Here is a 25,562-nt window from a genome sequence, read left to right as displayed (position 1 = left end):
TGCTGCCCCAGCCGGACCCAGAGTCCCAGCCCGAGGCCTCCTTGGCAGAGGCAGGCTTGGGGTCTTCGTTGCTGCCCCACACAGAGCAGCCTTCTTCTCCGTTGACCTGGGGAGCTCCGGGCGGGGGCATGCCCATGTGGCCCCCCCCCCAGCTGGACAGACTGTGGATGGGGCTGGGCGGCTCTTGCTTGCTAGTGTGATTTGGTCCGTCAGTGTTAAGATTCGGAGGTTCGGTGCTGAAAGACACATTCGTGGAAGAGGAGGAGAGAAGCTCCATGGGGTCGGAGGGCATCATGCTGCCCCAGGCGCTGCCACTTCCCGTCAGGTTGCTGTTGGCGCCGCCCACGGCTCCAGCATTGCCGTTGGTGTTTCCCTGGGCGGATGGGGCGCCGGGCGGGTTACAGAGACTGGGTGGGGGTTGAGGAGGGGAGTTGGCTCCCCCCGAGCTGCCTCCCCCAGCGCCGCCCCCATCATGCCCCAGCACAGGCCAGGCCGAGGGGTTGGCGTTCGGGTTCAGGTTCAAGTTAAAGTTGCTGGCGGACGAGGAGCCGGAGCCCCAGCCCCGGCCTCCTCCCATTGGCCCGTCGCTCTTGCCGTCCCCGCCCCCCACTGAGGACTGAGGAGAGCAGTGGGAGGGCACGGGCCCGGATCCCCAGCCACGATTGGCTGCGGCCTGGCTGGATACCACGGCGGCCCCGGTGTGATTGGCTAGGCCAGGCGCAGAGCTGGCTTTGCTGCTGGGGTGGTTGGCAGGGAAGTGGCCAGTCTGGCCGTTAGCCCCCGTGGCCATACTCAAACTACTGCTGCTACTGCTGGCCGGTCCACCTGCGTCAGTGTCCACCCCGCATCCTCCTGGAAGGGTGTGGCGGCTCTGGCTCTCGCTGCGGCAGATAGAGGGCCACGCCTCTGTGTCGTTTTCGGCGATGATTAGTTGATCCCAGCTGCTGTGATTGGTGGAAGCTGTGCTGCTAGGGGTACTCCGATTGGTTGGCGGCTGTCCCCAGTGGGGGTTCTCATACTGGGCTCCCAAGCCACTCTGTGGGGGCGGTTCTGCAGAACATGGAAGGCAAGAGGGGGAGAGGAGGAGGTCACAAACATATACAGCGCTGAAGACAGGATTCCATGGTAACCATTAGGGCATCTCCATATAAGAATCGGGAATGCGACTTTACTAAGTAGCCATGATTGTGAATATCAAATGCAAGAACACGACCGTCAATTCTCAGACCATCAACACTTTTTTAGGTGCGAGAGAACACTGGTATGAATGCGACAACTATAGCCTTAGTGAAACTGCACAGGTCCCCATCTCCCACTGGCCTCATCAGCCTCCAAGACTGGACCTCCTCTCAGGAAGAGGTGCAGGACCCTCCAGTCGAGGCACACTGAGGCTGGGGGTCATAGGTCCACACATCCTGGTCTGCCTGGAGCCCAACTCGGTCTAGCTAATCCCCCTGGCGCCCACAACAATTACTCCACCATCGGTGGTGGTGATGTTGTTGTTGTTGTTTTCAGTGAAGCTACACATGCCTCTTCGACTCTGCACGCACACCCACACCCACACAATCACAGCTGACGGCAAGTCTACGTAGTGGTGGAAAGCCACAGCCTTTTGTGCAGTTAAACGTCTCTCCCACAGCAAGGTTCGCTCTGTTACGACAAGAAGGAGAGGGGGAGGGAGGCGTAAGTGAGGAGAAGAGGGCCAGTGTGTTCCTGACACAGCAACCGTTCCTCTGTGGCATCGCCGTGCAGCAAAGGGCGCCATTTTCTCAAAGCTGAACGACAGCCAAAAAGCCTGGAAGCCAGCGCCTGTATCTGCCTCCCATCTCCATTTCCACAGCTGAACACAGTGCCCTCTGCAGCGGGTTAGTCACATTGTCCGACCACCACCAAAATGCTGTTGCTTATTTTTTTATTCTCTCTCTCTCTCTCTCTCTCTCTCTCTCCCTCTCTGTCTCCCTGGGATTATCTAAGCGGCGTGTGCAGAAACGGACAAGCTGCAGTGAGACCGTCGAGGACAGACGGAGAGAGGAGAGGAAGACTGGGGGGTTAAGAAGGCGGTGGGGCGAGAGGCACAGCTAAAAGAGGGGGGGGTCAAATACCTGAGCAGAAGTGCCCCCCCCCCCATCCAAGGGAGCGCTAGCGCAAAGCGGTGGCGGCCATCCCTGCCCGTCTCAATATGTCTGCCCCGCTCGCCAGGCTCCCTCGGCTCAGCTCTGAAAAGCTGCCAAGGCTCTTGCGCGGCATGAGAGACGGCACCCCCCCCCCCGCCCCCCACCCCCCCCAAAAAAATCCTCCTGCTCCTCCTCCCTTCGTCCCACACAGCTTGGCAGTGTCTCCCCCCTCACTTTCACAGAGCAAAAGGGGGGGGGGAATGCAGAGTGCTTTTCGCAAAATAAAACAAAGAGGGGGAGATTCCTTTTAATGTCTCCACTCCTCCCCCTCCATCTCCGACTCTCAGCCTTTCTTCCCTCAGAACTGTCACTAAATATTTAGCCAAGACCACTTCATCTGCAATTAGCACGGCCGCCCACAATGGCAGCCTTTTGAATAGCGACAGTCCCCGAGACAAAAGCACGACTGCGTCTATCCAGAATTCTGGAATTCCACCCAGCGTACATACTCATACAGACAAGCATGTGGCACACACACAAACTTCACATATATGAATAGTCTTCTCAACCAAATTCTCAGCTCTATTTGTAACTATTTCAAAATGCACACAGGTCACGTGCTGTTCAGGGCTGCGCTGTGACCCAAACAGACGCACACAGCTTCTGCAGCAGCACGGAGACCCGAGCAGCCCAGTCTCTGGAAGGAGTGACGAAAAACACAGGTTCCAGGGCTGCCTGGAGAACAGGATAAGACCTGCTCAAATGGAGGTAGGCATGCAGCCAGAACATCGAGTTCTGCCTCCATGCTGTACACATGGGGTGTGAAGAGAAAGAGAGGGCGAGATAGAGAGCTAGATAGAGAGGCATGTAATACAGCAAGCGGCTTTCCAGGGCTCCAGGACAGTCCTTGCAGTGGCAATGTTTACGAATGCTCCGTGCGCAAAAAAACACACATCAAGTCACAGCGGACCCTGGGAGCAGTCTCATTATGGGGCGTTTCCCCAAAGGTCAAAGCTGGCAGTCTGATTGGCTCCTTTGTGTGTGAATAAAGCAGGCCTCGTGCGAGGTTCCGCTGTTGGGAGAGGAACCGGCAGACTTGGACTGTTAGTCCTGCTGGCGTATGAGGACTCCCTTTGTTACCTAGGCTACTGGCTCGCCTCGCTCCATACCGAGGTCTTATCAGTGTTGGGGAGTCATGACAGGAAGAGAGGAGGACGGCAAGGGGGATGGAGGCAGGCGAAGGTGAAATGGAGGGGGGGTCCCTAGTGTAACAAAAGTCCCCCAGGGATGAGGCTGGAGAGAGCTGACGCCGCCTGCTCTTTCCAGCCAGCCAGACAAACAAGCTTCACAAGCGCATAGAAGCAGGTCTACAACACTGCCGTCAGCCATCTCTCTCTCTCTCTCCACTTTGTTGTCTATTGAAAAGGAGAGGTGGGAGACGTGACTCGACGAAGGTACTGACAACTCCAGCTCGAAAGAAACACAACCAAAACAAGTCAAATAAGCAGCAACAGGCACAGCAGGGACAACTGAATGTGCACCTGAGCTCTACTGTGGCTCTGAAATAACATTTGATGCAGACTTCAACCGGTTTGTGGGGAAGTCTGTTGTTTGTTTAGGGCCACCTGGGCTTGTTTTACTAACACTACCTACAACATTATTTTGGTATCACTGCCAGTGTCCCCTGTGTGTATGAGATGGAGAAAGAGTGTGTGTGTGTGTGCAAACTGGATCCTCTGTGTGTGCTACAGCACTCTGTGTGAGATGGAAGGCACTTTGCGTTCATATTCTTCCATCATGCATTCATGGAGAGATTACAGGGTGAAGGGAAGGGTGTGTGTGTGTGTGAGGCTCTTATGCAACTTCAACTAGGCCCGTGCCCTGCATGCATCGGGCCTGCCCACTGTGATGCCAATCCCATGGGACAGCCCTGGGCGCCAGCACCAGTTCCTACCAGGCACAGGGAGGTCAGGAAGGGTTTTCAGGCTCGCTGGGAGGGGAGGGGGGGGGCAAGACATAGATGGGCACTGAAATAGGCACCTATAGTTTGGGTCCTTCCATCTACAATTCTATGCATGGCGTTGAGATATCTATTAGAAAGACCCCTTATTTATGAAGCCACAACTAAATGTCAGAACATGTCACAACATGTCATGTCTGGCTCCATGGCTACAGCATGGGTGCCGTTAGCCAGTGTCGATTAGACATGGCCTCCAGCCATCCCTGCTGCTGCCTGTGGGAGCCAGGGGGTTCATCAAAGTGTCCCTCAAGTGCAACATGCCAGGGGGACAGTATTTTACAATGTAAACACAACGTTTTCCTAGAGGATGAACTCCCCCGTCCTTGACTTCCCAACACCCGCAGTCTAATGCCGAGAAACTGAGGGAAAGGGAGGGAGGGAGAAATGGTGAGAGGAGAGAAAACGTCCTGTGTTGCTCATAGGCACGTGGAGGAAGGATTGGAGGGGGATTCCCTGGCCTCGTTGATAGCATCAGGCTAAAGAGCACATCAGCCCAGCCTATCTGCTCTCTGCTCAGTAGCACACAGGCCTAGACCACTGCTTCCCCAGCCTGGCCGCATCCACCCAGCAGGCTAGTATATTTCCATATCATATGTTGGTGCCATGTGAGCTACTAATAAATAATAAGCTAAGTGGAACCCAACATTGCTTGTCATTTTTTTATAGGTTCTAGCAATAAAGTTTGATTTTATTTCATTGGATTTGGAGCCATGCCGGAGTCACACTTGTTATCATTGTGTCGTCACACAATAACTAGATTCATCTAGTTGCGATCTGCAGCTATGTATAACAGATTATGGAGGAAATCAGGGATTTCTTATGTGCTTCAGTTGATCATAATCAGTAGATCAGATATTGTACTATAATTTGGTCATGTATTCTATGCTATCATTCACATGTTGTATTTTCATTGTGATTGTCACTGCCTGCCTATAATAATGAACATTTATTGGCCGGGTTTCCCAGATTCGTTAAGAAGCTCTTAACGCTAAGAGCTTCTTACGCTAAGAGCTTCTTAGGAGCGTTCTAAGAGCGTTCTAGAGCGTTCTTAGAACGCTCTTAAGAAGCTCTTAGCGTTAAGAGCTTCTTAACGAATCTGGGAAACCCGGCCATTGTCTGTATCTTTGTTTTGGGATATTCACTATACACCTCTGATCTTCATGCCTCAAAAGATACTTTGCCAGTACCGCTATGTGTCTGAACTGGTTGTTTTTAACTTGAGGTGCTTGTTAAACTCTCCCTTCAACCAGCTGGTTGTGTAATACTTCTAAACCGTTGGTCACATCGTTCTAGTGGAGACGGACAGCGCGTTTGAGGTTGACAAGATCCACTTTAGTTTTACAGAAAGAGGTTGATGGGGGCTGCAGGGTTGAGGCTGGGAGAGGCAGAGAGAGCAGGCAGGAAAAGGGAGAAAGCAGGTCTACAGAGCACAGCACAGAGAGGGGGGCGGCAAACAGAGAGGGAGCCAGAAGGAACACAGTGTCTCAGGGTTGCTGAGGGCAGGCACACAGAACGGAAAGCAGACAGGGGGAGGTGGGGGAGAAAGGGGGGGAGATACAAGGAGAGAAAGAGGGAGAGAGAAAAATAGAGAGAGAAGAGCAAAGGAGAGGGGGGGCAGGGATAGAGGGGGGGACGAGAGAACGGGGGAGGAAAGGAGAGAGGGACAGAGAGAGAGGGAGGAGAGGGAGAGAGAGAATGAGAGGGAGACGAGGGGGAGGACATTGTGTACCGAGCCACAGCAGCAGCAGCAGATCTCTGGCCGCAGCACACAGAGGGGCTGTGTTGTGTGCTGTGCGGTCTGGCAGCCCCCGTTTTACATGAGAGCAAACATGTGACTGGGTAATGAAAGACGGAGAGAAGGTGAGCAACGGAGAGAGGGAAGGAGGGGTGAGGGAGGGGGGATGGGAAGGAGAGGGAGGGGGGGGGGGGGGACGGAGGGAGGAAAGGAGCTGGGAAATGAATGCAGACAGTGTGCTCTGCCGCTGTTGGGTCTGCTGGTCTAGTGTGGACAACCACGAGAAGCAGCCGTCCATAGGGGCTCCCGTCCCCCCCCCTCCCCCTATCCCACCCCCATTCTGGACGGGCACTGCGCTGGACTGCATTCCAATGGCCCCCCGCAGAGGTGGTGGAGGGATCTGGTTACAGGACTGACAGAGAGTTACACGAGAGAGAGATATAGAGATAGACAGAGTGTAAGAGAGAGGGAGGATACACAGAGAGAGAAAGAGAGGGAGAGAGAACGCGTGGCACTCTGTCAAGTGTGCGTCCCACACAACCAAAGGCCGGTGCACGACACAGCAGGAGAGAGCAGAGAAGAGGATATGCAGAGAGGTGGAGTTTAGGGGAACGGTGAGAGGGGGTGAGAACGAGAAGTGGAAAGGATGGAGGGAGGGGGAGAGCGAGAGACACTGTCAAAATCAATACAGTGGGTGACAGGCTTTTTATAGCCACAGGAACTGCCTTTAACCCCCCCCCCCCCGCTTTCCAGAGCAGTAGAGCGTGCCGAGCAGGGTGTGTGTGTGCTTGAGGGGGGACTCGGGAGAGGAGGAAATCTGGTAGGCTTCAGGCAAGAAGACACCGGCTCAATATGCAACACACTGGATATAGTGAGAGTCCAGGCAGGGAGGATGAAGAGCTATACAAACAGGGCTTTGAGTTCAATCTCAGGCATCCACTTCCTTTGGTCATCCCAGGCCACACACACACACATGCCCTGCAGTTTTCTGCATGCACACATGTGAAAAACATACACACGTGCCTAATCCTTCAATTCTGTGGTGTGAGACAAACCCAGACATGCAGAAGCTCTTTGCTAGACACCCCAACCCATCTTACCAGGCTACAGGGTCTCTCAGGTAGGTCTAACCCTGCTCTCCCGACAGAGGGAAAGGGAGAGAAAGAAAAATAAAGAGTTGGCTGCCAGAGGGGCGGAGACACTCAGGAGCTTTTACGGTAAACCATGAGTCACTCAGCCCACACAGCTGGGCCTCTGCCATTCTCCCCCTCCTCTCTCTCTTTCTATTGGTACCAGGCCAGTCCCTCTCTGGCACCGCCAGTTCCTTGTGACTCCGCCCCCTCGAGGGAGCAGGAAACGGCTCTGGCCAGCAAAGCAGCATACTCCACCAGGAGGAATCCACCAGCCAGACACGGGCCCCCATATTCAGGAAACATCAAAAACCTGGCTGGAGCTGGGGGACTCTTGGTGTTGGCTTGTGGGGAGGGGGCGGGGGGGGGGGGGGGTAGTCTAACAGAGTGTCTTTCTAAACTATGATCTAATCTGAGGTCTGCTTGTTCTTGGGAAGAGCATTTGGGTCATATTTTGCAGTGACATTGCTTGGGCAAAGATAGCATTTTGTTATAAACTCATACACACACAGGCAGACACACACTGCCAACACTCCCTCTCTCACACATACACACACCTATATAACCCACCAGCTGTGTTTACTCCTAGTCAGGCCCCCTACTTTACCCTGCTCTCTCCATTTATAATGCTGGGCCTGGTAAAGTAGGATTGAAAGAAACACCACACACGCACACACAAGGAAAAAGGCAGATAGCCATGACTAGAGCGGAATGCCAAGCTAAACAATATGTGAACCCCCCAGTGTCAAAGGCTACAACCATGGTTATACAGAGGGAATTAGGAGGATACATAAGACAGAGAGGAGGATGGAGAGAGAGAGAGAGAGAGACAGAAAGATGGAGAGAGAGAGACAGATACATGGATAGAAAGTGAGAAAAGGATACACAGAGAAAGGAGGATAGAGAAAGAGGATACAGAAAGAGACAGAAAGATGGAGAGAGAGGAGGATAGACAGAGAGGATACAGAGATGGGAGGATACATAGAGGGCACGCTAACCTGTTGGCAGGCTGGCTGCAGAGTGGTTCGGTGGCGAGTGGGTGGCGGTGGCCTCAGGGCGCCCTGGGGCAGGAGGCAGGGTGCCGGGGGGCAGGGGCTGGCCCCTCTTCAACAGTTGCTTGTGCTCTTGCTGGCGGAAGCGCGGAGGCACCTCTCTGGCCGGGTAGCGCTGTGGGGGCTGGCTCGGGGTCTGCTGCTGTGTCGGCTGGGCACCACCGGGGGGGCGCTTGCCATTGCCACTGCTGGTGGAGGGCACGGACGGGGCTGCAATGGGGTTGGCGGGGGGAGGAGGAGGGGTGGGGCTGGGCTTGGCAGAGTCTGGCACTGTGGGATAAGTGGATGAGGTAGGGAGAAGAGAGCGAGCAAGAGAGAAGGGAAAAGGGTTAGAAAGCACCTGGATGGCAAAAAACAAACACACCTGCATTCACACAGCCCTCCCGCAATTTTGTAATGGGTTGTGTGAGAAGCATAAATCAAGACCCAACCACCCTTGAACTCCCTTTCTGGCTGCCACGGCTGATGACGGTGTGGAATGAACGGTTCCCATGACAATTCGCCACAGATTATAACCATTCGGAGGGTCAAGAGTGCGATAATGGACTTAAAACCACCCCTCTACACCATCATTCCCTAACAGGCCCATCACTGGGGCATTGTTAAAGATCGCCACACCACAGTGTTCCCTCGCATAGGTCACTACCCCTGAACAATCACCACCACATAAGATAGCCATTAGCTGCTGAGGATGCTACGGCTAAGTGGCTCGGTCCATCTCAGACCCTGGGTTTCCCCTGGCAACAGGCAGTACAAAGAGACAGCTTTTAAAGCTTGCTCGCTCCCTCTCTCCAGATATCTGAAAGCTGACTGGAAAAGTAGTTGACCTGGCAATGACCTCTCTCTCTCTCGCTTTCTCTCTCTCTCACATAATTCCTGACCAGCTGCTATTATGTCTAGGGGTCACAGTCCTGAAATAACAAGCCTCTACTCGTTCACTTCCTCCTGGTCTGTGTTAGCCTGCTAGCTAACTAGCATCACTGAGTGCAAGGAGTATGCTAATGCATTGGCACTGGTAGAAAGTGTATTACAGGTATATTAACTTGTAAATTGTAAATAAGGCTAGGTCCATGGGGAGGCTAGCTTCCCAGGGCGGGTGAGATGCATGATGGGAAACAGAGGACAGGCTGGATAATAATATCTATCCAGTAGCTTACATAACACATGAATTTTTCATGAAATATGAGAGGATGGTACTGTACTGTCACAGCCATTTCCATGTTTACTTAAAGACGTGTTTAGGTGATGTTGGAGTGCTCAGACACTGCAGTACAAGTGATTAAGCAGGCCTGTCCGTTACAAACAGAGGCAGCTACACCGACAAGAGCTGGGAACATGAACCAAAACATCAGCTGACTGTGCTTAGGCAAACCAGCATGAGATTAACATTCAGGGTTGGATCTAGACAACAGGGTGTGTGTGTGTGTGTGTAATAATTTAACAAATGAATACATGTTGGCTGAGGAGAAGCAAGGTAAACACAAGTCGCCTGTATAGCCTGTACGAAAACAAGAACAGGGCTTCGCCATTGGATGTGGTTCAGTGCATATGCAGCAAAGTGCTGAGCAGATCTCACACATGCGCGCAGTCTCTCTCACACACACGCAGTTATATAACGGTGAGGCCCATGGTAAGGGGAGAGGACAGGATGGTGTCATTCTAGAACACAGGGGCAGTCACAGAGACATGAACACACACAGTTCTTCTTCAAGGTATTCCCGCCCTCTCTTTCCCTCCAGAGACGGGATATTTTGTGAAGTATCTGCCTTAAAAACAAAGCTTGACATTGGGTCACTACCCCAGGCTCAAGCTCCTGCTAAGACTTGCATGCCAGCAGCAAAGGAACCACAGGAAAGCTCTTGAGCTGGAGCACGCTTTGCGTTTGATCGCTTTACATGTTATTTTTTCCCCTCCCTCCCTCCTTCTCCTCATTCATCCATCCTGGTCACCTCATTGTCCCAACTCATTAAGGACAAATTACAGCCAGCAGATGGAAGTCATAATTCCTGGCCAACTCTGGCTTGTAGACTGTAAAAGGGGGATTTTCCAGCTTGAAAACGAGAGAATTTCACGTTGTTGCCGTCGACGTGAGTGCAGAGGCAGAGTGTGCTCTCTCAGAGCTCTGTGACGTAAAACCTTCTAGAAGCTGGGGGAAGGGAGCTGCCGGCACTCTCCCCCCACCAATCAGAACAAGCTCAGGGAGAGCGAGATAAAAGGAGACAGTGGAGAGGGCTGTGGTAACAAGGAGGGAGGGGGCTGGGGTCGAGAGGTGCAGAAAATGGTGTGTGTGTACGTGTGTGTGCCACATAGTCCAACCGTCTGAGCTCTCTGCTTTGCACCGAGCGAGCCTGAGAGTCTCAATGCCTGAATCCAACTCCTGCTAATCCTCTTACAATTAGAACACCCTTCTCCTACGGCACACACACACACACTCTCCTTCCCTATAACGAGAGAACAAAAATGACAATTGCCCCATACTTTCCAATTGGTTTATTTTACACTGTGATGCCGTAAACAGCGTCCACATGACGGGTGATGATGAAATGTGGGCTTAAGTGTGATCGAGAGGCATAATTTGGATCTGGTGAGGGGGAGTGTAATCTGTAGTTAATCACTGGATTGGAGCGAGCGCTGCTGCTGCTTCTGCTTCTGCAACTCGCCTCCACCGCTGTTCGTACAGGAATACCAGACGTTCATTCAGCCGTTTATAGGCCCGGTATCTTATCACACTAACAAATGAAGAAGAAGGAAAAAAAAATGCCTGTGGGCGCTTGCGAGACAGACAAGAAGAAAAATAGAAAAAGATCAAAGGAGAGAAGACAATGACATACAGCAAGCACACGCTCCCACACACACACACAGTGTTGCCAGTGCACCGGGTGTCGAGGAGCCGGCTTGCACGAGCGTGGTGCCGAGTTCCTACTTCATCAAAGATGCAGATCAAAACCTAACAGTGGCGGGATCTCTGAGCCTCACGCTGAAGACGACCCATTTTTACCCTTTAAAGCTGCTGCACGTGTCGTCACGGAATAGAGACGCCAGCACATTGAGACAAGACTATTTGCGACTTGAGGAAAAGACAAGAGGTAGTGAGAGAGTTGGGTCTGTTGGAGGGGGATGAGAGACAGAGGTGGGTGGGGAGGATGAGGAGACGGGTAGTCCTACCCTGGCTCGCAGGAGAATGTCTTTGAAGTGAAAATGCAGTGCCGAGTGTGCACTCATTCATGAAATGAATGGGACAGTATCTACACACACACGTACTCAAAACACACCCACGTTTAGTTAGCCAGTGATTATAGGCTTTCCGTAGCTGAGCCTTTAATCAGCCCAGTGAACACCTGAATGGGGCGTTTTCAGGGCTCCATTCTGGAGGACATCTTACAGCTTCCAACATACTAATGCTGTTCTGCCAACACCGTTTTACACATAAACACTTACCAATTCATAGAATGGATTTTTATCTTATCTTAAAGCCTTATCAGGATGGCTTACTCTCCTGTGGTAATACTGCACTTTGCACAACTGTGCACAGATCGAGATGGCTTGCTCTCTGCGGTACAACTCACTGGTTGGGCTCCCAAGAAATCCTGGGCTGGAACTGCACATCGCCAGCCACAAAGTAATCCAAGCACAAAAGAAAAAAGACAAAATGCTGGAGATACTCATCTGAACCTATTAGATATGCGGTCAAGGCTGGAGGAACAAACCACTTACCCACCAAAAGGGGGATAAGAGGGTTAGCCGTCTCTCCTAGATCTCTTCGGCTTGTCTACCCCCCACCCCCCCCCTCACACACACACACACTCTGGGTCCTACTATCTGAGCAGTGGGCCCCTGAAGGGAGTTTAGAGATTACACATCTTAATTAGGACAGATTAAATACAATGCTGTAGTTAAAAAGAGCATCTCTCCCACCAGGGCCACCAAACGGTGGTTAATGTGTACAGTCAACATTTGCCTGTTTATCCATTCTTTAAATAGATGTGATGTATGAGGTTGAAGTGTGTGTTGGTGTGTGCGTGTTGGTGTGCGTGTGTGGGCAGTGTGAACACAGGAACAGAAAGGCCGTGCTTTCAAGAAATGCTTGGAGGACAATCCATCAATAGCTTGTCATTTCCGAGGATTAGTTATAGGTCCAAACCTGCTCTCAGACTCTGCAATATAAACACAGTACTCTAACGGACGACTCTCACACAGACGTGGAAAGCTGGGAACGCGTCTACAATTCTGCCGAGGGGCAATGGAGGTTTCAGGTTCCACCCCTGGTCTGACTGGCTGTCTGACTGGCTGCCTGGCGGACTGAGGCTGGCTGCCAACAGACTGACACCTCCATTACTAGCTGCTACTAGCACCGACAGACTCCTGGTCTAAGACGACTCTACTGCCTGGCTCAGCTGCTACCTGCTCTCACCACTGCCAGTTCACCTCAAACATCACACCAGCCCCGAGCCAGCAGCTTCTTCAACACTACCACCACACACACACCTCCACCCCAACACACACACACAAGCCACAGGTGGGCAGCCATTTATGCCTTCCAGTAGGGTGTGTGTGAAGTGGTTGCTGCTGGCTCGCCAGTTCGATTCTCGGTCATGCCAACTGACGTTGTGTCCTTGGGTAAGGCACTTCACCCTACTTGCCTCGGGGGAATGTCCCTGTACTTACTGTAAGTCGCTCTGGATAAGAGCGTCTGCTAAATGACTAAAATGACTAAATGTAACCTCAACGTGTGTGCGAGGTAGGAAGTGAAATTGGATATTCCATCCGTCTAGCGTGGAGTCGGGGGGATGCCGACTGGCTCTCACCCCGACTGCAGTCCCCTGGAAACAGCTCCGCTTCACAGGGGCCCACTCATGTTATCCATCTAACCCACCTCTCAGTCAACCACACCACGCAGTGCGACCGAGACAGTCTGTAACGACCAATGGTGATCTGGATGACTGGAAAAGCTGGCAAGGCGTTCCAAATCTTGAACTATCCCTTTAGTTTTATCACCTGACAACTGAGTCTTGAGGAGCCAATCTAGAGATGGCCGCTATTAGGCGACTGGAAGAAATCAGTGACGCTAGCTAACGGAACCATTTTGTGTATGTGTGCGCAAGTCTTGATTACAATTCCCGGCGTGTTGCCGTGTTCGGCGGCAGTGACATAGCGGCGGGGCGGATCGAAATAAATCCCCTTCTGATTACGCTGCAGTTTATGGCGCTCAACACAAGACGCCGAGTGTAATTAAGCCAACGTGAAACGGCAAATTAACCTGTTATGAAATTACAGCACACGCCGCTTTGGAATAACAGCGTTATCTTTTTATGACACTATGTAAATGTGCGGCTCGGCGCGTCGTGAACGTGTGTGTGCTGCTCCTCCGCCCACACACTCCGCCTCTGCTGGGGAAGATGGGAAAATATAAACAACATGAAAGAAGATTCTAGTACAGCAGGTATGTCATAACAGTTGCTAATTAACCCCCCTGACTTCCGACACAATAGGGGGTATTAACTGCAGTGGCATTACTGTGAGAGGAGTGCCTGAGCCTGCCTGTCCATCCCTCCCTCCATCTGAGCCCTGGTCATTATACTGAGTGGGATTTGGGCTCTGCGCTGCTGAGTAGGGGTATGTGCATGTACCAGGATGAGAGAATTATTATGCGTGTGTGTGTGTGGGTCTGAACGAGATGGCTAGTGTATCTAGGTTGTGCTTACTGTGCACACGATTGGACGCATGTATAAAAAATTTATTGAAATTAACTGCATTTGTGTGTGTGTGTGTGTGTGTGTACTACAAAGACTCCAAATGGGGCACTTGGCAGAGTAAGGTTGTTTGACACGCATGGGTGCTTGCACAATGTATATGCATGTACAGTGTGCACAAGCTGCATTACCGCCTTAAAAGGATGGTGTTGGGGGGGGGGGGGGGCAGCCAGCATCTGGCACACAGGGGGGTTGGTGTGTGTCGGATTCGCTGAGGTGTATTCATGTGTGTGTGTGTTTTGTCAGTCGTACAAAACATCTCTTTACAGGACCCCTCCACTGCAAAAGCCAGTCACCGAGCAGACAGGAAACTGGAGCATGTTCTCACTCTTTCACTCAGTTCTGTCTATTCCTCCACCCCTTTCCTGCTGTGAGCCCCTCTAGCAAATACCAACAAATAAAGAGAAGAAACTTCTCTCAGGTGCTCTCCTAGCTAGGCAACAACCACCCCCCCCCCCACCCCCCCATAAGAGCACAGATGCCTTTGGGAGTTGTCTCCAACTGTCATCTCAATTCAATTCATCCTCAACCAAGGCAACCCTCACTTCCCCAGACAGCAGTGGGTGGTGTAGGGTTACACTGGTGGAGGGGCCCCCCGAGCTGTAAATCTGGGTCTCCGCTCCCACCCTGCCGTCCTCATCAGTCCTCTCATCGTTGGCACGGCAGTCAGCTTGGGCTATGTCAACACAATTAGGCTTATCTACTTCCAGATAGGCTGCACATAAAACACACGTGCACAATGTTAAATGTCAGCTCCCCCCAAAATGGACATGGTCGTTTGTGTGTGGGCCTCCCCTTAACGGTGTGAAAACGACAGTGTCGTCGTCGTTGAATTACAGACTAAAAGACCTTACTCCACATGATGTTCTACACTAACAGTTCGGATTACTCCAGTTGAAACCGAGGGCATCCACTAATGGCTCAACAGATGCTCTAATGAGATTTGGCCCTGCCTATCCCTTACCGCCCCCCCACCTGAATGTCTCCCCACCTTAATTGCCCTCTCTCTCTCTCTCTCTCTCTCTCTCTCTCTCTCTCTCTCTCTCTCTCTCTCTCTCTCTCTCTCTCTCTCTCTCTCTCTCTCTCTCTCTCTCTCTCTCTCTCTCTCTCTCTCTCTCTCTCTCTCTCTCTCTCTCTCTCTCTCTCTCTCTCTCTCTCTCTCTCTCTCTCTCTCTCTCTCTCTCTCTCTCTCTCTCTCTCTCTCTCTCTCTCTCTCTCTCTCTCTCTCTCTCTCTCTCTCTCTCTCTCTCTCTCTCTCTCTCTCTCTCTCTCTCTCTCGCTCTCTCTCTCTCTCTCTCTCTCTTTCACTGGAGGGGACATTCTAGGAGTCCAACCATCTACCACTGATCACCTTTCTCTCTCTGTCATCCATGAACTTTGGCACTGCGGACTGACAAACAAAAAGAGCCGAGTTCAGTCTGCTAGCTAGGAAATCTACTGCGCACTCTGCTCCTGCCTATGCCCCCCCCCCCCTCCTCTAATGCCGTACCTCATTGCCCCCCCTCCTCCTTCCAGCCTCTATCCCTGTGAACCCATAAATCTTCCTCCTCTCTGAGCCTTGTGCACCTACCTCCACCCTCCTCTTCCCTGAACTCCAATGCACCTCTCCTCATTGGGCCATGGAGCCCAGGAGAGGGTGAGGAGCGTCTGGGTCTCCTCAAGAGTCTCCCTGCTCCTTATTATAGTCTGGCTCCCCCTCTGGCTCAAGCCAGGGCCACCTGCGCGCGGCAAACACTTCCCGACTAGACATGCGATCATTCATTTCAAGAGCAATGCTTTAGACGGGAGGGAATTGTTCAAAGTGCAGCGCCATTCCTCAGAGGGGACAGACACAGTGTCGTGTTGAGCTGTTTCCGAGTGGGTCCGATTCAATGATATCAGGGTCAAGACGAAACATACAACCTCTCTCTGACATACTTCGAATAGCACACCAAATACGGTGCGCTCGCACTGGGTCAGACACCGGACACACAGGCAGAGACCTGCCAGCAGAGATGGGACCAGGGGAGGTGGGGGGTGAGGTAAGAAACGCAGTTGAAAACGGGCTTGAATTGACTGTGAGAACGGCACACTCACCTTTGGTTTTCTGTTCAGTGGCCTGGGAGAAAAGAGGGAGAATACGTTACAGTCTGATAGTCAGAGGGCTTCTCTGGCATGAACAGGAGAACATTGCACAAAAGATGAGAGGGTCAAACCATCAACGTGCGCACACACACACAATTTCCCCTTGGATTGATAGTCCCTACTATTGCTACTACACACACACTAACACACACCAACTGTCCCCCTCCTCCATGAGCCAACAGGCTTCTTGTGGGCTGGACTGGCCAGCCCCAGGCCCAAATGAGCCAGCCTCCCTGATTGAACACCATGTACTTGGATTTCTGTTGCTGGCCTCCTGTAATGCTAAATGTTTGATGCTAGTGGGACTATGGGAAGGGGCTTATGGGAAATGTAGTCAGTCTGCGAAAAAAAAGAGGCGCAACATGTCTTAAGGATCTACACACACGGAAACGCACGCACTCCTCAGACACAGACACACACACACACTCCTCAGTCAGAGTGGGCGAAGGATATGGAGATCAGAATGTTGGCCTGTTTAACTCATGGAGCAGAAAGAGATCACACACATGCTCACGCAGGGAGGACGAGAGGCGGAGGGAGGGAGGGAGGGAGGAAAGGGGCCACATCGCCGTCTTGCTGCAGGGACATGACAGGGCCTCACACACACAAACACACACACACACCTTTTTCTGAGTGGCGTCCTTCTTTTTCTTTTCTTCTTGCTTTTTCTTTTTCTTTTCTTCCATCAAATGGTTCTCTGCTTGTGCTCTCTGCTTTGTCTCGTGGCTGAAATGAGAGCACCAGAGGGGGGTTAAAGACATGGGGAGAGAGGGGGGAGGTAAAGCTGAACACACCTGTGCCCGAGAGATGTATTTCCATGTCACCTCCGATCAGAGCAGTGGTTAAAACCACAGGGTCATTCCTCAAATGATGCACTCACTAGGCCTGTCGCGATGGAAATATATTGGTGCCGCGATATATTGCAACTGATCATTTTTATATTAAAAAAATATTGATTATATTCATTTTTACATAAAAACGAATGTCACCCACTTTTTAGTCGATCCCGCTGCCTCTGTCAGCTTGTCTGCTTTCTGTGTCAAAAGCATAGGCGGGGTTAGCGTCTCACACACACACACACACAGAGTGGACACCGACAGGTGAAGAGAAGGAGTGAACCAACTGTGTTATAAAGTGTTCTGTTTTGTGACATCTACAGCTAGTTAGGAAGAACAAGTCCAAATGGATTTGGTTTCAAAGCCTCAATCTTCAGCTCCGGTGAGGGAACATTTTGGCTTTAAGCCGAATGAGATGAGAGCCAATTAACGTGAACGAGCCGGTATGTCGACTTTGTTTAAAAACAGTGGCAACGAAAAGAGGCAACACAACTAACCTAAAACATAACCATCCCACCCAGTTTTTCAACCTGGGAACAACAACTGCAGCTGGAGCTGGAAAGGGGTCTTCCATGCAGTTATCTGTTATCTGTTACAGATGCCTTTTCAAGTGCAAATATAAACGTGACAGCGCGAAATGGCGCACACTCACGGATAGCGTAACTCGCTATATAGCCAAAGAGATGCAGCCATTAAACACAGTCGAAAAACCAGCAGTTACAAATATGCTGCAAACTTTTTATAAACAGTACGAATTGCCAAAGAAAACGTACATCTCCCAAACTGCCATTCCATCCTTGTACAATAAAGTAAAAGACGACATTCTGAAGGAGATCAAAGACATCTCCTTTTACTCTGCCACTACAGATATGTGTTCAATCTCAAATATGACGCCTTATATGAGCTTGGCCATACACTTCAAAACTGCTGACTGGACTCTGCAGTCAGTGCTTAGAGACCAGATACATACCCCAGCCCTGACCTTATGTAATCATTGGCATAAAATTGTCTGAAAATTACAATAATATTGTTTATCGCAATACATTTTTAAAAAGTAGTTATCGTGACAGCCCTAGCACTCACACCAAGGTCTATGTCTCTAGCCGCTTCCACAGACACTAGCCTCCTGAATAGACTCTGAATGGAAGTTAAATACTGCTGAATGGTCCATTTGGTCAATTTCCATTGAAATATCCGAGGCACTTCACTCTAACACAAGATGTTTTTGCCTGTGTGTATGTGTGAGTGCCTGTGTGTGGTGGGGTTGCTCTGGGTGTTTTGTATGTGGCTCGGTTATGGAACCTATTAAGAGGCCGTAGGGTGATGGTTGGTGGTGGTGATTCTGGGGCCCGGAGGCAGTCATCGGGGGGTCTCTGGGGCCCCCCTGTGCTCCAGCCTCCAGAGGCAGCCAGTACCAAGGTCTTTAGGCCTCACACAGGGGCCCATGCTCAACTATCCTAAAACAAAGTCCCACCCTGCCACTTACTGTACACCCATATCCTGAAACCGATACCCTACGTTCTTCAACATCCCCAGGAAATCGAATCAAAGCAACAAGGACCATTTCATAAACACAAAAAACTGCAACTGCTTTCTGCCTGCCTCAGTATGATTTGGACTCTACCTAAACAGACCTGTGTTGGAATCACCGCCATGTGCACGGGCACGCGCACAAACACACACAAAACCACCAATGCTATTAAAAAGCTACCTGACATTTCCATATCCTTTCACCACGCAGGCAGTTCCAGGGGAGACGGGTGTATATTTAGCCTTAATAAGTCTTGGCATTTCTCTGTGCTTTAAAATTCTAGCTGCTTTAAGGCCTGAGAGGAGAGAAATAAAAGAGTCTGGAAAAATACATAAATTGTGATCCGCTTCCTTGAACCTTTAATGAGAATTTGCACATAAAAAGGTTTGCTTTTAAGTCTCTGGCCCAGCAGCTTGCTGCCTGTGGAGCGGGCCATTGCATGGCAGAAGACGCTCCCCCCCAGGCCCTGTGTGTAGCCAGGTGAGGGCTGGAGTGAAGAGAGTTCATCTTAGACCATGGCTGAGAGGAGAACTATTTTCTGGAGTCTGCCATCAAGCCAAAGCAATGGGCAATGTGATTCTCTTCACCCTACCCTGAGGGCTCGTCAGATTTTGGATCCTACAATTCTGCTGTCTCACAATGGGTTTGGAACTGGTTTAGAACAGGGTTTTGCCAAGCCACCATAGGAAAGAACATACTTTTACTTCACTTTAAGCATTTTGGTTTCAAAGAGAAAAACAGGAAAGGACAGTTGGGCTATTTATAGTCCTGTCCTTGTTTATCACTAGGCTGTTCTCTAGAATGGAGGCCTGCAATTACGTGGATGGAATTTGCCTCAAAATGTACATGCGCACGCGGAAGAGGCCAGCGCACACACTGCCCTTACCACCCATTCACTTCATAAATATTTATTTTTCAGATCCAAGCGTCTAAGTAGAAGTCCTGGTGCTTCAGCTGCCTTGCTATAAATAGGCTCTCTTTATTCAAAGCCAACAGTGTGCTTGTGTCATGTAGCATCCCAGAATCCCATGGATGCTCCAGTTAATCTGTACTGCTGTCTGCCCCGTCTGAGACGAGAGGAGAACACACCCATCAACAGGGAATCTAGTTGGGGCGGGTTGGAGGGAAGGGCTCCTGTTCCTCAACATCTGTCAGGTATTTATGTGGCCCGCCAGACAGTCTTGATGCATAGGGTTGGGACACAGAAGCAGCATTAACCAAGTGTGAAGCTGAAACACCTCAAGACAGTGTGGTGCACAAATGGGAGTTCCATGAGCGGCTGCAGTGGACGCTGCAACGGCAGCCAGGAAGCCCAGCAGAGAAGGGACCAGGGAGGGGCAAATGGACAGACACCTGTCAGGGAGTGGAACCCTGCTGGCCCAGAGAGCCATGCCTGGATCATGGGTGAGGTCCCTCAAACCAGGCAGACGGTGAGGATGAACAAGGAGAACAAAGAGACCCCAGAAAGGGCCTATTAAGAGCAAGTGTAAAATTGCAGGGTGGAAATGTCGGGAGACAGGTTTTTTATGTCAGTCAGTGTGTGTCTGTGTCTGTCTGTGTGTGCTTGCGTGTGTGTAGCACATGGAAGAGGCATGTCTGAATGCTCTCATGTTGGAACGAAGGAGGGAAGAATGTTAGGGAGTGGGGAAACGAGTGCACAAAGATTGACGAGACTAGGGGGACTGTGTGTGCGTGTCTGTGTATGTGCGCGTGCATGCGCTAGCTAGACGACTAGTCACTGGGCACAGAGCCAGGAATGCCAGTGCTGCAAGACAAACAAGAGCACGGCAAGCCCCAGGGAGCACGTTCACTCGCTAGAAACAGCCACAGCCACAGCAACAACCACAGTCACAACGGCAGAATCTGCCACTCCGCTTCTCAGCAGTGGTGAGACACCCTTCACCAAACTGTGGTGATAAGCGATGCTAATAAAGAACCCAGGCTGGATCTCAAAACACATCCTCCATACCCAGTCCGAAGTCAACTCAGGATTAATCCATAACGCATCACCCGGTACCAATTCCTATTTAATTGAAGTTATAATAGAATTCAGATTAACTGGCTAACTAGCTCTCTCTATTGCTCAACAAAGAGGATTTCCCATTCAAAAATAAAGTTATTCTCTTATGTCATAGCTTTACTTGGCCAATGCCAATCCACAATGAAGAGGAAAGGAGATTTTTAATATTCTGCTCTCATGCTCACTCCGACAAGCTCCTGAAATAACTACGGATTTACTCTGATGGCAGTCCCAATTGACTCCCATGATCCTCTCTGTCAGTAATGAGAAGTCTTTCATGAGCCCGGCCCACGATTTATTGCTCCAATAGATCACAGAAAGTCACCAACAAAGGACTTGGCCTCTAATCGTGTAGCACTTTCACTGTCTCACATTTGTCTTCATGAAGAGCAAACAATCTAGGACTTCTGTGGAGTAATAGGTTGTAAGGCAGGGGATACCCACAAAACACCAGGCTGAATAAAGAACACATCACCTTACTCAAGATTTCCATTGTGTGGTTTCATGACTAGGCAAGCTTTTATTGGGATACCTGATACTCCAAAACGTGATACATTCGACCCAACATTGTGCCACTTCAGATGTCTTCCCCCCCCCCATCATTGGCACTCCCCAAACAGATGCGTTTTCACAGAGAGCAAAAAATAAATACAAATAATCCTGAGGTTTAAATACTACCACTTGAGGATGTTTGGACCTTTGCTCCTCATGTAGCCTAAGCCTCTCTATGGAGTTCTCCTGCAGAGCAAGATGTATGGTTATGCTTTCGGCCACCGAAAAAGTTGTTCAAAATACCATTCAATAGCGTTAAATAGCTTTGATTAAATAGCCATCTCGAGGTTGACAGAGCTGGAGTCCTGAGGGGCATGGGCCACTAGCACAGAGAAAGCCCTGGTTCATGGCTCGTTAAACCTTTCCAAGCATTTACCAACAGGGACTCCATTGAGTGCTGTCTCAAACGAAGCAGCAGTCCATGACATGAGTGGACTGGATCCTATTGATAGGAATCTGGAGAGGCTGAGGTTCATAGACAGAAATGAAGTCAACAATGTTTTCAGTCCAGTTCTGTACTTTTTCAGTCGAGACCTGTGAATGTCACTAGCGGTGATGTCAAATGACCACACTTGCACGGACAAGATGCAAAGTATTTTCCCGCAATGAATGATCCACAGCACAGAGGAGAGAGGCCAATAAAAGCATGTACAAATACTGTTTGTATTAAAGGCATGAATATCATCATTAGGACTTAGAGTTAAACCAGGTGTCCCCAAACTTTTTTCTGCGAGGGCCAGATAATCTTTCCTTTCTTTAATGTGGGGCCGGCTCGGTCTGTAACAGAAAATTACATGGGCCGGAGTGACTACGAGTATTATTGTGGAGATTTTATTATGATTTTAAATGTATTTATTATGCTAGATTAGTTTATTATGCTCCGTACATAACAAGGGATATATAGCCTATTAAAAGAGCATTATTACTATCGTAATGACTTTTTGTCATATTCATTGCTATTGAAATCAAAACATTTACTTACTTATGCATATTAATCAGTGTGAACTGATCTCTGGCATTGTTCTGAGGGTGGGGACAAATGTGTGGGCGGGCCATATTCGACCCGCGGGCAGTAGTTTGGGGACCCCGGAGTTAAACTGTACCTTAGAAATATATTCACTTAGCCCTTCAGCTATGGTGCAACAGGCTGCAGAAGGAGGACTGAGATCTGGGATATGACCTAAGCTCGACAGTAATCACAGCATTAAGTGGCCTCTTTTTGTTATCGTGCCCCCCCCTTTGGCGCCTCCCCGTGAATACACAGACTCATTCACAGGCCTGGGTGTTGACAGGGGGCCCTGACCCTGAAAAGGGTAGAAAAGCCTTCCACACACACAATTTTCCTCCACAAGGGCCACAGAGCAGGGACTGCAACGAATTAGCTAACCAGAGGTCCCCAGCCAGGCTCAAAGCAGCTGGCCCCCACTCTGTGTTAGGTGTGTTAAACTCGCTCAGGGATATCGGAGTGTGCTCAGCGAACCCTTCAGGCTGGCTGCCGGTGGATAAGTGGCAGTGAGGCCGGAGAGTTATGACAGGAGCGTCATTGTTTAGTGGGGCGACACTGGCAGAGGAAATACACTTCAATTGAATGAGGGGGGCATTTTGCCAGGGCAGCAGTGCAGGGTCTGTCTGTCTTCAGCAAAAAATAAGTGAACATAGCATCCCACTCAACCCCCCCACCAATGGAAGCTTCTTTTGCTCAGGAAGGCTTCACTGTATATGTGGCTTACTGTGATGTGCAGTCACTGTGCTTGATAGGAACTACGTAATAGCTCATGTTTTAACTGTCCTTTTTTTGTTTTGAACCAGAGTTATACGCCACATAGCCTACGTCCACAACACAGTCATTTGAATAGATTCACAACTCTGGAAGACTACCAAAACCAAAAGGTCAGAATCTAGTAGCCACAGCATGTCACATTTCATTTCAATTACATTTCTTAACATTCAAAATAAGTCACGGGCACGTACATCTAAGATAACTATTTAAATAAGGTAACATGCATCTGTCAGTTATGTTATGCATACAAAAGCCACTTGTCTTGCCTTTATCGTGCTTGCAAAATGGACACAAAATATAACAATAATTCCTCGGTCAAGTAGCTATTTTAAACAAATCAATTTTGAGTGTGCATCCCAACTAGGAGTTTAGCACTGTACCAATGTCTGTGCAGAAGCGGGGAGAACTAAATGCGTTGCTAAGCTGCCTCCGAATCACTGCCCCTCCTCCAATGTTATTATTAGGCAGCTAACCTAGCTATCTAGACAGCAATAAGATACAATGCTTATTGTAGCTAGTTGAACTTGCAAATTCATAACAATTCAACTCGCTTGAGCATAAGGGCTCCTGTTTGATCCTGATGATCGTAGGAAGGTCTGTGCAAGCTATCTGCAAGGCGATGCACTAGTATTCGTCCCGAGATACAGAGCTTGATACGAAGCTAGCAACTATAATTCAGCAGATTTAGCTTGCTTAGCCAACGTCAGCTATATAGTATGCATTCGTTAGATATGCGAATCCGATAACAACAACCATCAATACAACTAAGTAATCAGCTACAAACGTCAAGAAATCCTTATTCTTTTGACGAGTTGTCGTCGAGACAAACGCAAAGTGCTAGAAAAACGTTTTAAAGCGCGCGACTTGGTATTAAAGCAATCCCGGTCATTAATTCGTGCAACGTCCAACATATGAAAATATGTTAAAATAAAATAAATAACCGCTGAAGATTAAAAAAAGAAGTCCTACCATGAACTGTTGAACAGTCAGTGGATATTCGAAGGCGATGGTGCCTTTGCAGCCATTTTGTTGAAACTGGTGAGAGCGGCTCGCGACGCTTCTTTCGGCGGTGAGGGGAAGTACCTCTGTTCAGTCCCCAGCCACGTGACCTTCAATAACAAACAAACTGGTCCCACTACAGGCACCCATGCTCCTCCTACCCGTTTCCATGACAACAAGGGTCCCTCCACCTAATCCCTCCTTCCAACACTGTGCGGGTTCCCCTCATATTTGTACAAACGCAGGAGCGCTTATCAAAATGCAGAGCTTTGACATTTTGTTTCGTAAAGCTCGCTGGTTACTCATGGACAATTTGGACAACCTTGTCGAAGAAAATTGATTCTCAACATATTTTACCAGCAGAGGGCACGAAAAAAAAAGAGACCCTGAATCGTGAATAACGCCAATACACTCCCGACTGTCTGTATGTCAGAAAGACAATCTCAGTAAAGACACCTGACTCACAACCTTTCAGTGAAGATACCTGGAGCTCACACCATATATATCATCAATACACACACTGAAAGAGACCCCTTACACACATATACGCACACACACTTTTAATTTGTGAATTTTAGAAGACTGCTCCAAGGGAAAGAAATGGGTCTGTAAGTGGTCTCCACAGGGTTTTGTCCGGTGCTAAAAGTGTGTGGGTACTGGGTAGCCACCTGCTGTCTGCTTCAGATCCAAAGAAGGAGGCACTGCATTAAACTGGCAGCAGCAGATTAGACAGAAGAGACTACAATAGGCTGGCATGGTATCTTGTCTTTCCAGTAGGGACAGGGAAACACAATTACCTCCCACAAGTCAATATTATAGTCATGCTGATAGGATGACAAATCCCCATCCCACAGTCCCCCATCTAGCCACAACTTTATCTCTGCCTTCATAATGAGAAAAACAAATTTGATTTGAGGGTTGGCCAAATATGTCCATGTGCAATGAGCCATATCTGAAACAAGGGACAGATCCATCATTACCCCCCCTCCTTATTTCCTCTCTCTCTCTGTCTCTCTCTGTCTCTCTCTATGTCTCTCTCTCTCTCACTCTTTCTCCTGCCTCCCTCTCTCTCTCTCTTTCTCTCTCACTGTCCCTTCCTCCCTCCCTCCTATCATTAGCAGGTTCACCATTAACCACCATCATCATCTGATACTACTGCTCCTGTATCTGATGCTGTTGTGGAGATATACTGGATATATATAGAAATACTGGAAGACATAATCTGGTGCGAGCACATCATAACTGACTACAGAACAGCATGACAGGTGCATGCAATTAAATCACCATCTGTACAAGTGTCACCAACGTATGGTTTATATGGTGATGTTATACTTTACAGCATCAAAGGAAAATCACAATTATTCAGCCACCACAATGATGATTTCTAAAGTAAAAGCATGGAGTAGAGCTGCATCAGGAGATTGGCACTAATCACAGCATCCGTGGATGAATCTAGCCGGTGTCGTTGTCCTGGTGATCCCCCATTTACATATTATTTCTGGTGTTTTCCACTTCGGGGTTATGGTTAGGGTGTTCCCTGAGTGGTTCTAGACCTTAGCATTGATCGTGGTCACAGCAAGTCAACGTCAGATGTGCTATTGCATCAGAGATTAAATGATGACCTGACAACCTCATTACATCTGTCTGGGGGTGGGGTCAGGGTCAGGGTCAGGCTGTTAACGTATCAGCTGCAGCACTACAACACAGGAGGCTGGTCAAGATGATCATCTCTGAGGTACAATGTGTGTGTGTGTGGGGGGGGAGGGCAGGGGGCAGGGTGGAAGGATAAACTTTTTTATATTGATCTCTAATGTATGGTGAGAAGTTGGTTCAGGAACAACTGATCACACACATAAACTCTTTGTGCCTGTCAGATGCCGAAAGTGAGCTAAAGGGGTGATGGGTTGGGGCTACACACA

General features: G+C 49.7%; 1 protein-coding gene across 1 annotated transcript in view; it reads right to left on the bottom strand.

Annotated features, from left to right (window-relative positions):
- Positions 1–16,643, bottom strand: part of LOC136938094 (trinucleotide repeat-containing gene 6C protein-like) — a 33,835-nt gene extending 17,192 nt beyond the window's left edge. Inside the window, 4 exon segments of the mRNA XM_067231336.1 lie at positions 7–1,050; positions 7,998–8,321; positions 15,878–15,899; positions 16,549–16,643. Of these exon segments, the coding sequence (XP_067087437.1) occupies positions 7–1,050; positions 7,998–8,321; positions 15,878–15,899; positions 16,549–16,611 (1,453 nt within the window). The 5' untranslated portion in view covers positions 16,612–16,643.
- Positions 16,644–25,562: the final 8,919 nt, after the last annotated feature.

The sequence above is a fragment of the Osmerus mordax genome, chromosome 3 (assembly GCF_038355195.1).
Source record: "Osmerus mordax isolate fOsmMor3 chromosome 3, fOsmMor3.pri, whole genome shotgun sequence".
Classification (NCBI taxonomy): domain Eukaryota; kingdom Metazoa; phylum Chordata; class Actinopteri; order Osmeriformes; family Osmeridae; genus Osmerus; species Osmerus mordax.
The sequence above is the reverse complement of the archived record's forward strand: the minus strand, read 5'-3'. Positions and strand labels throughout refer to the sequence as shown.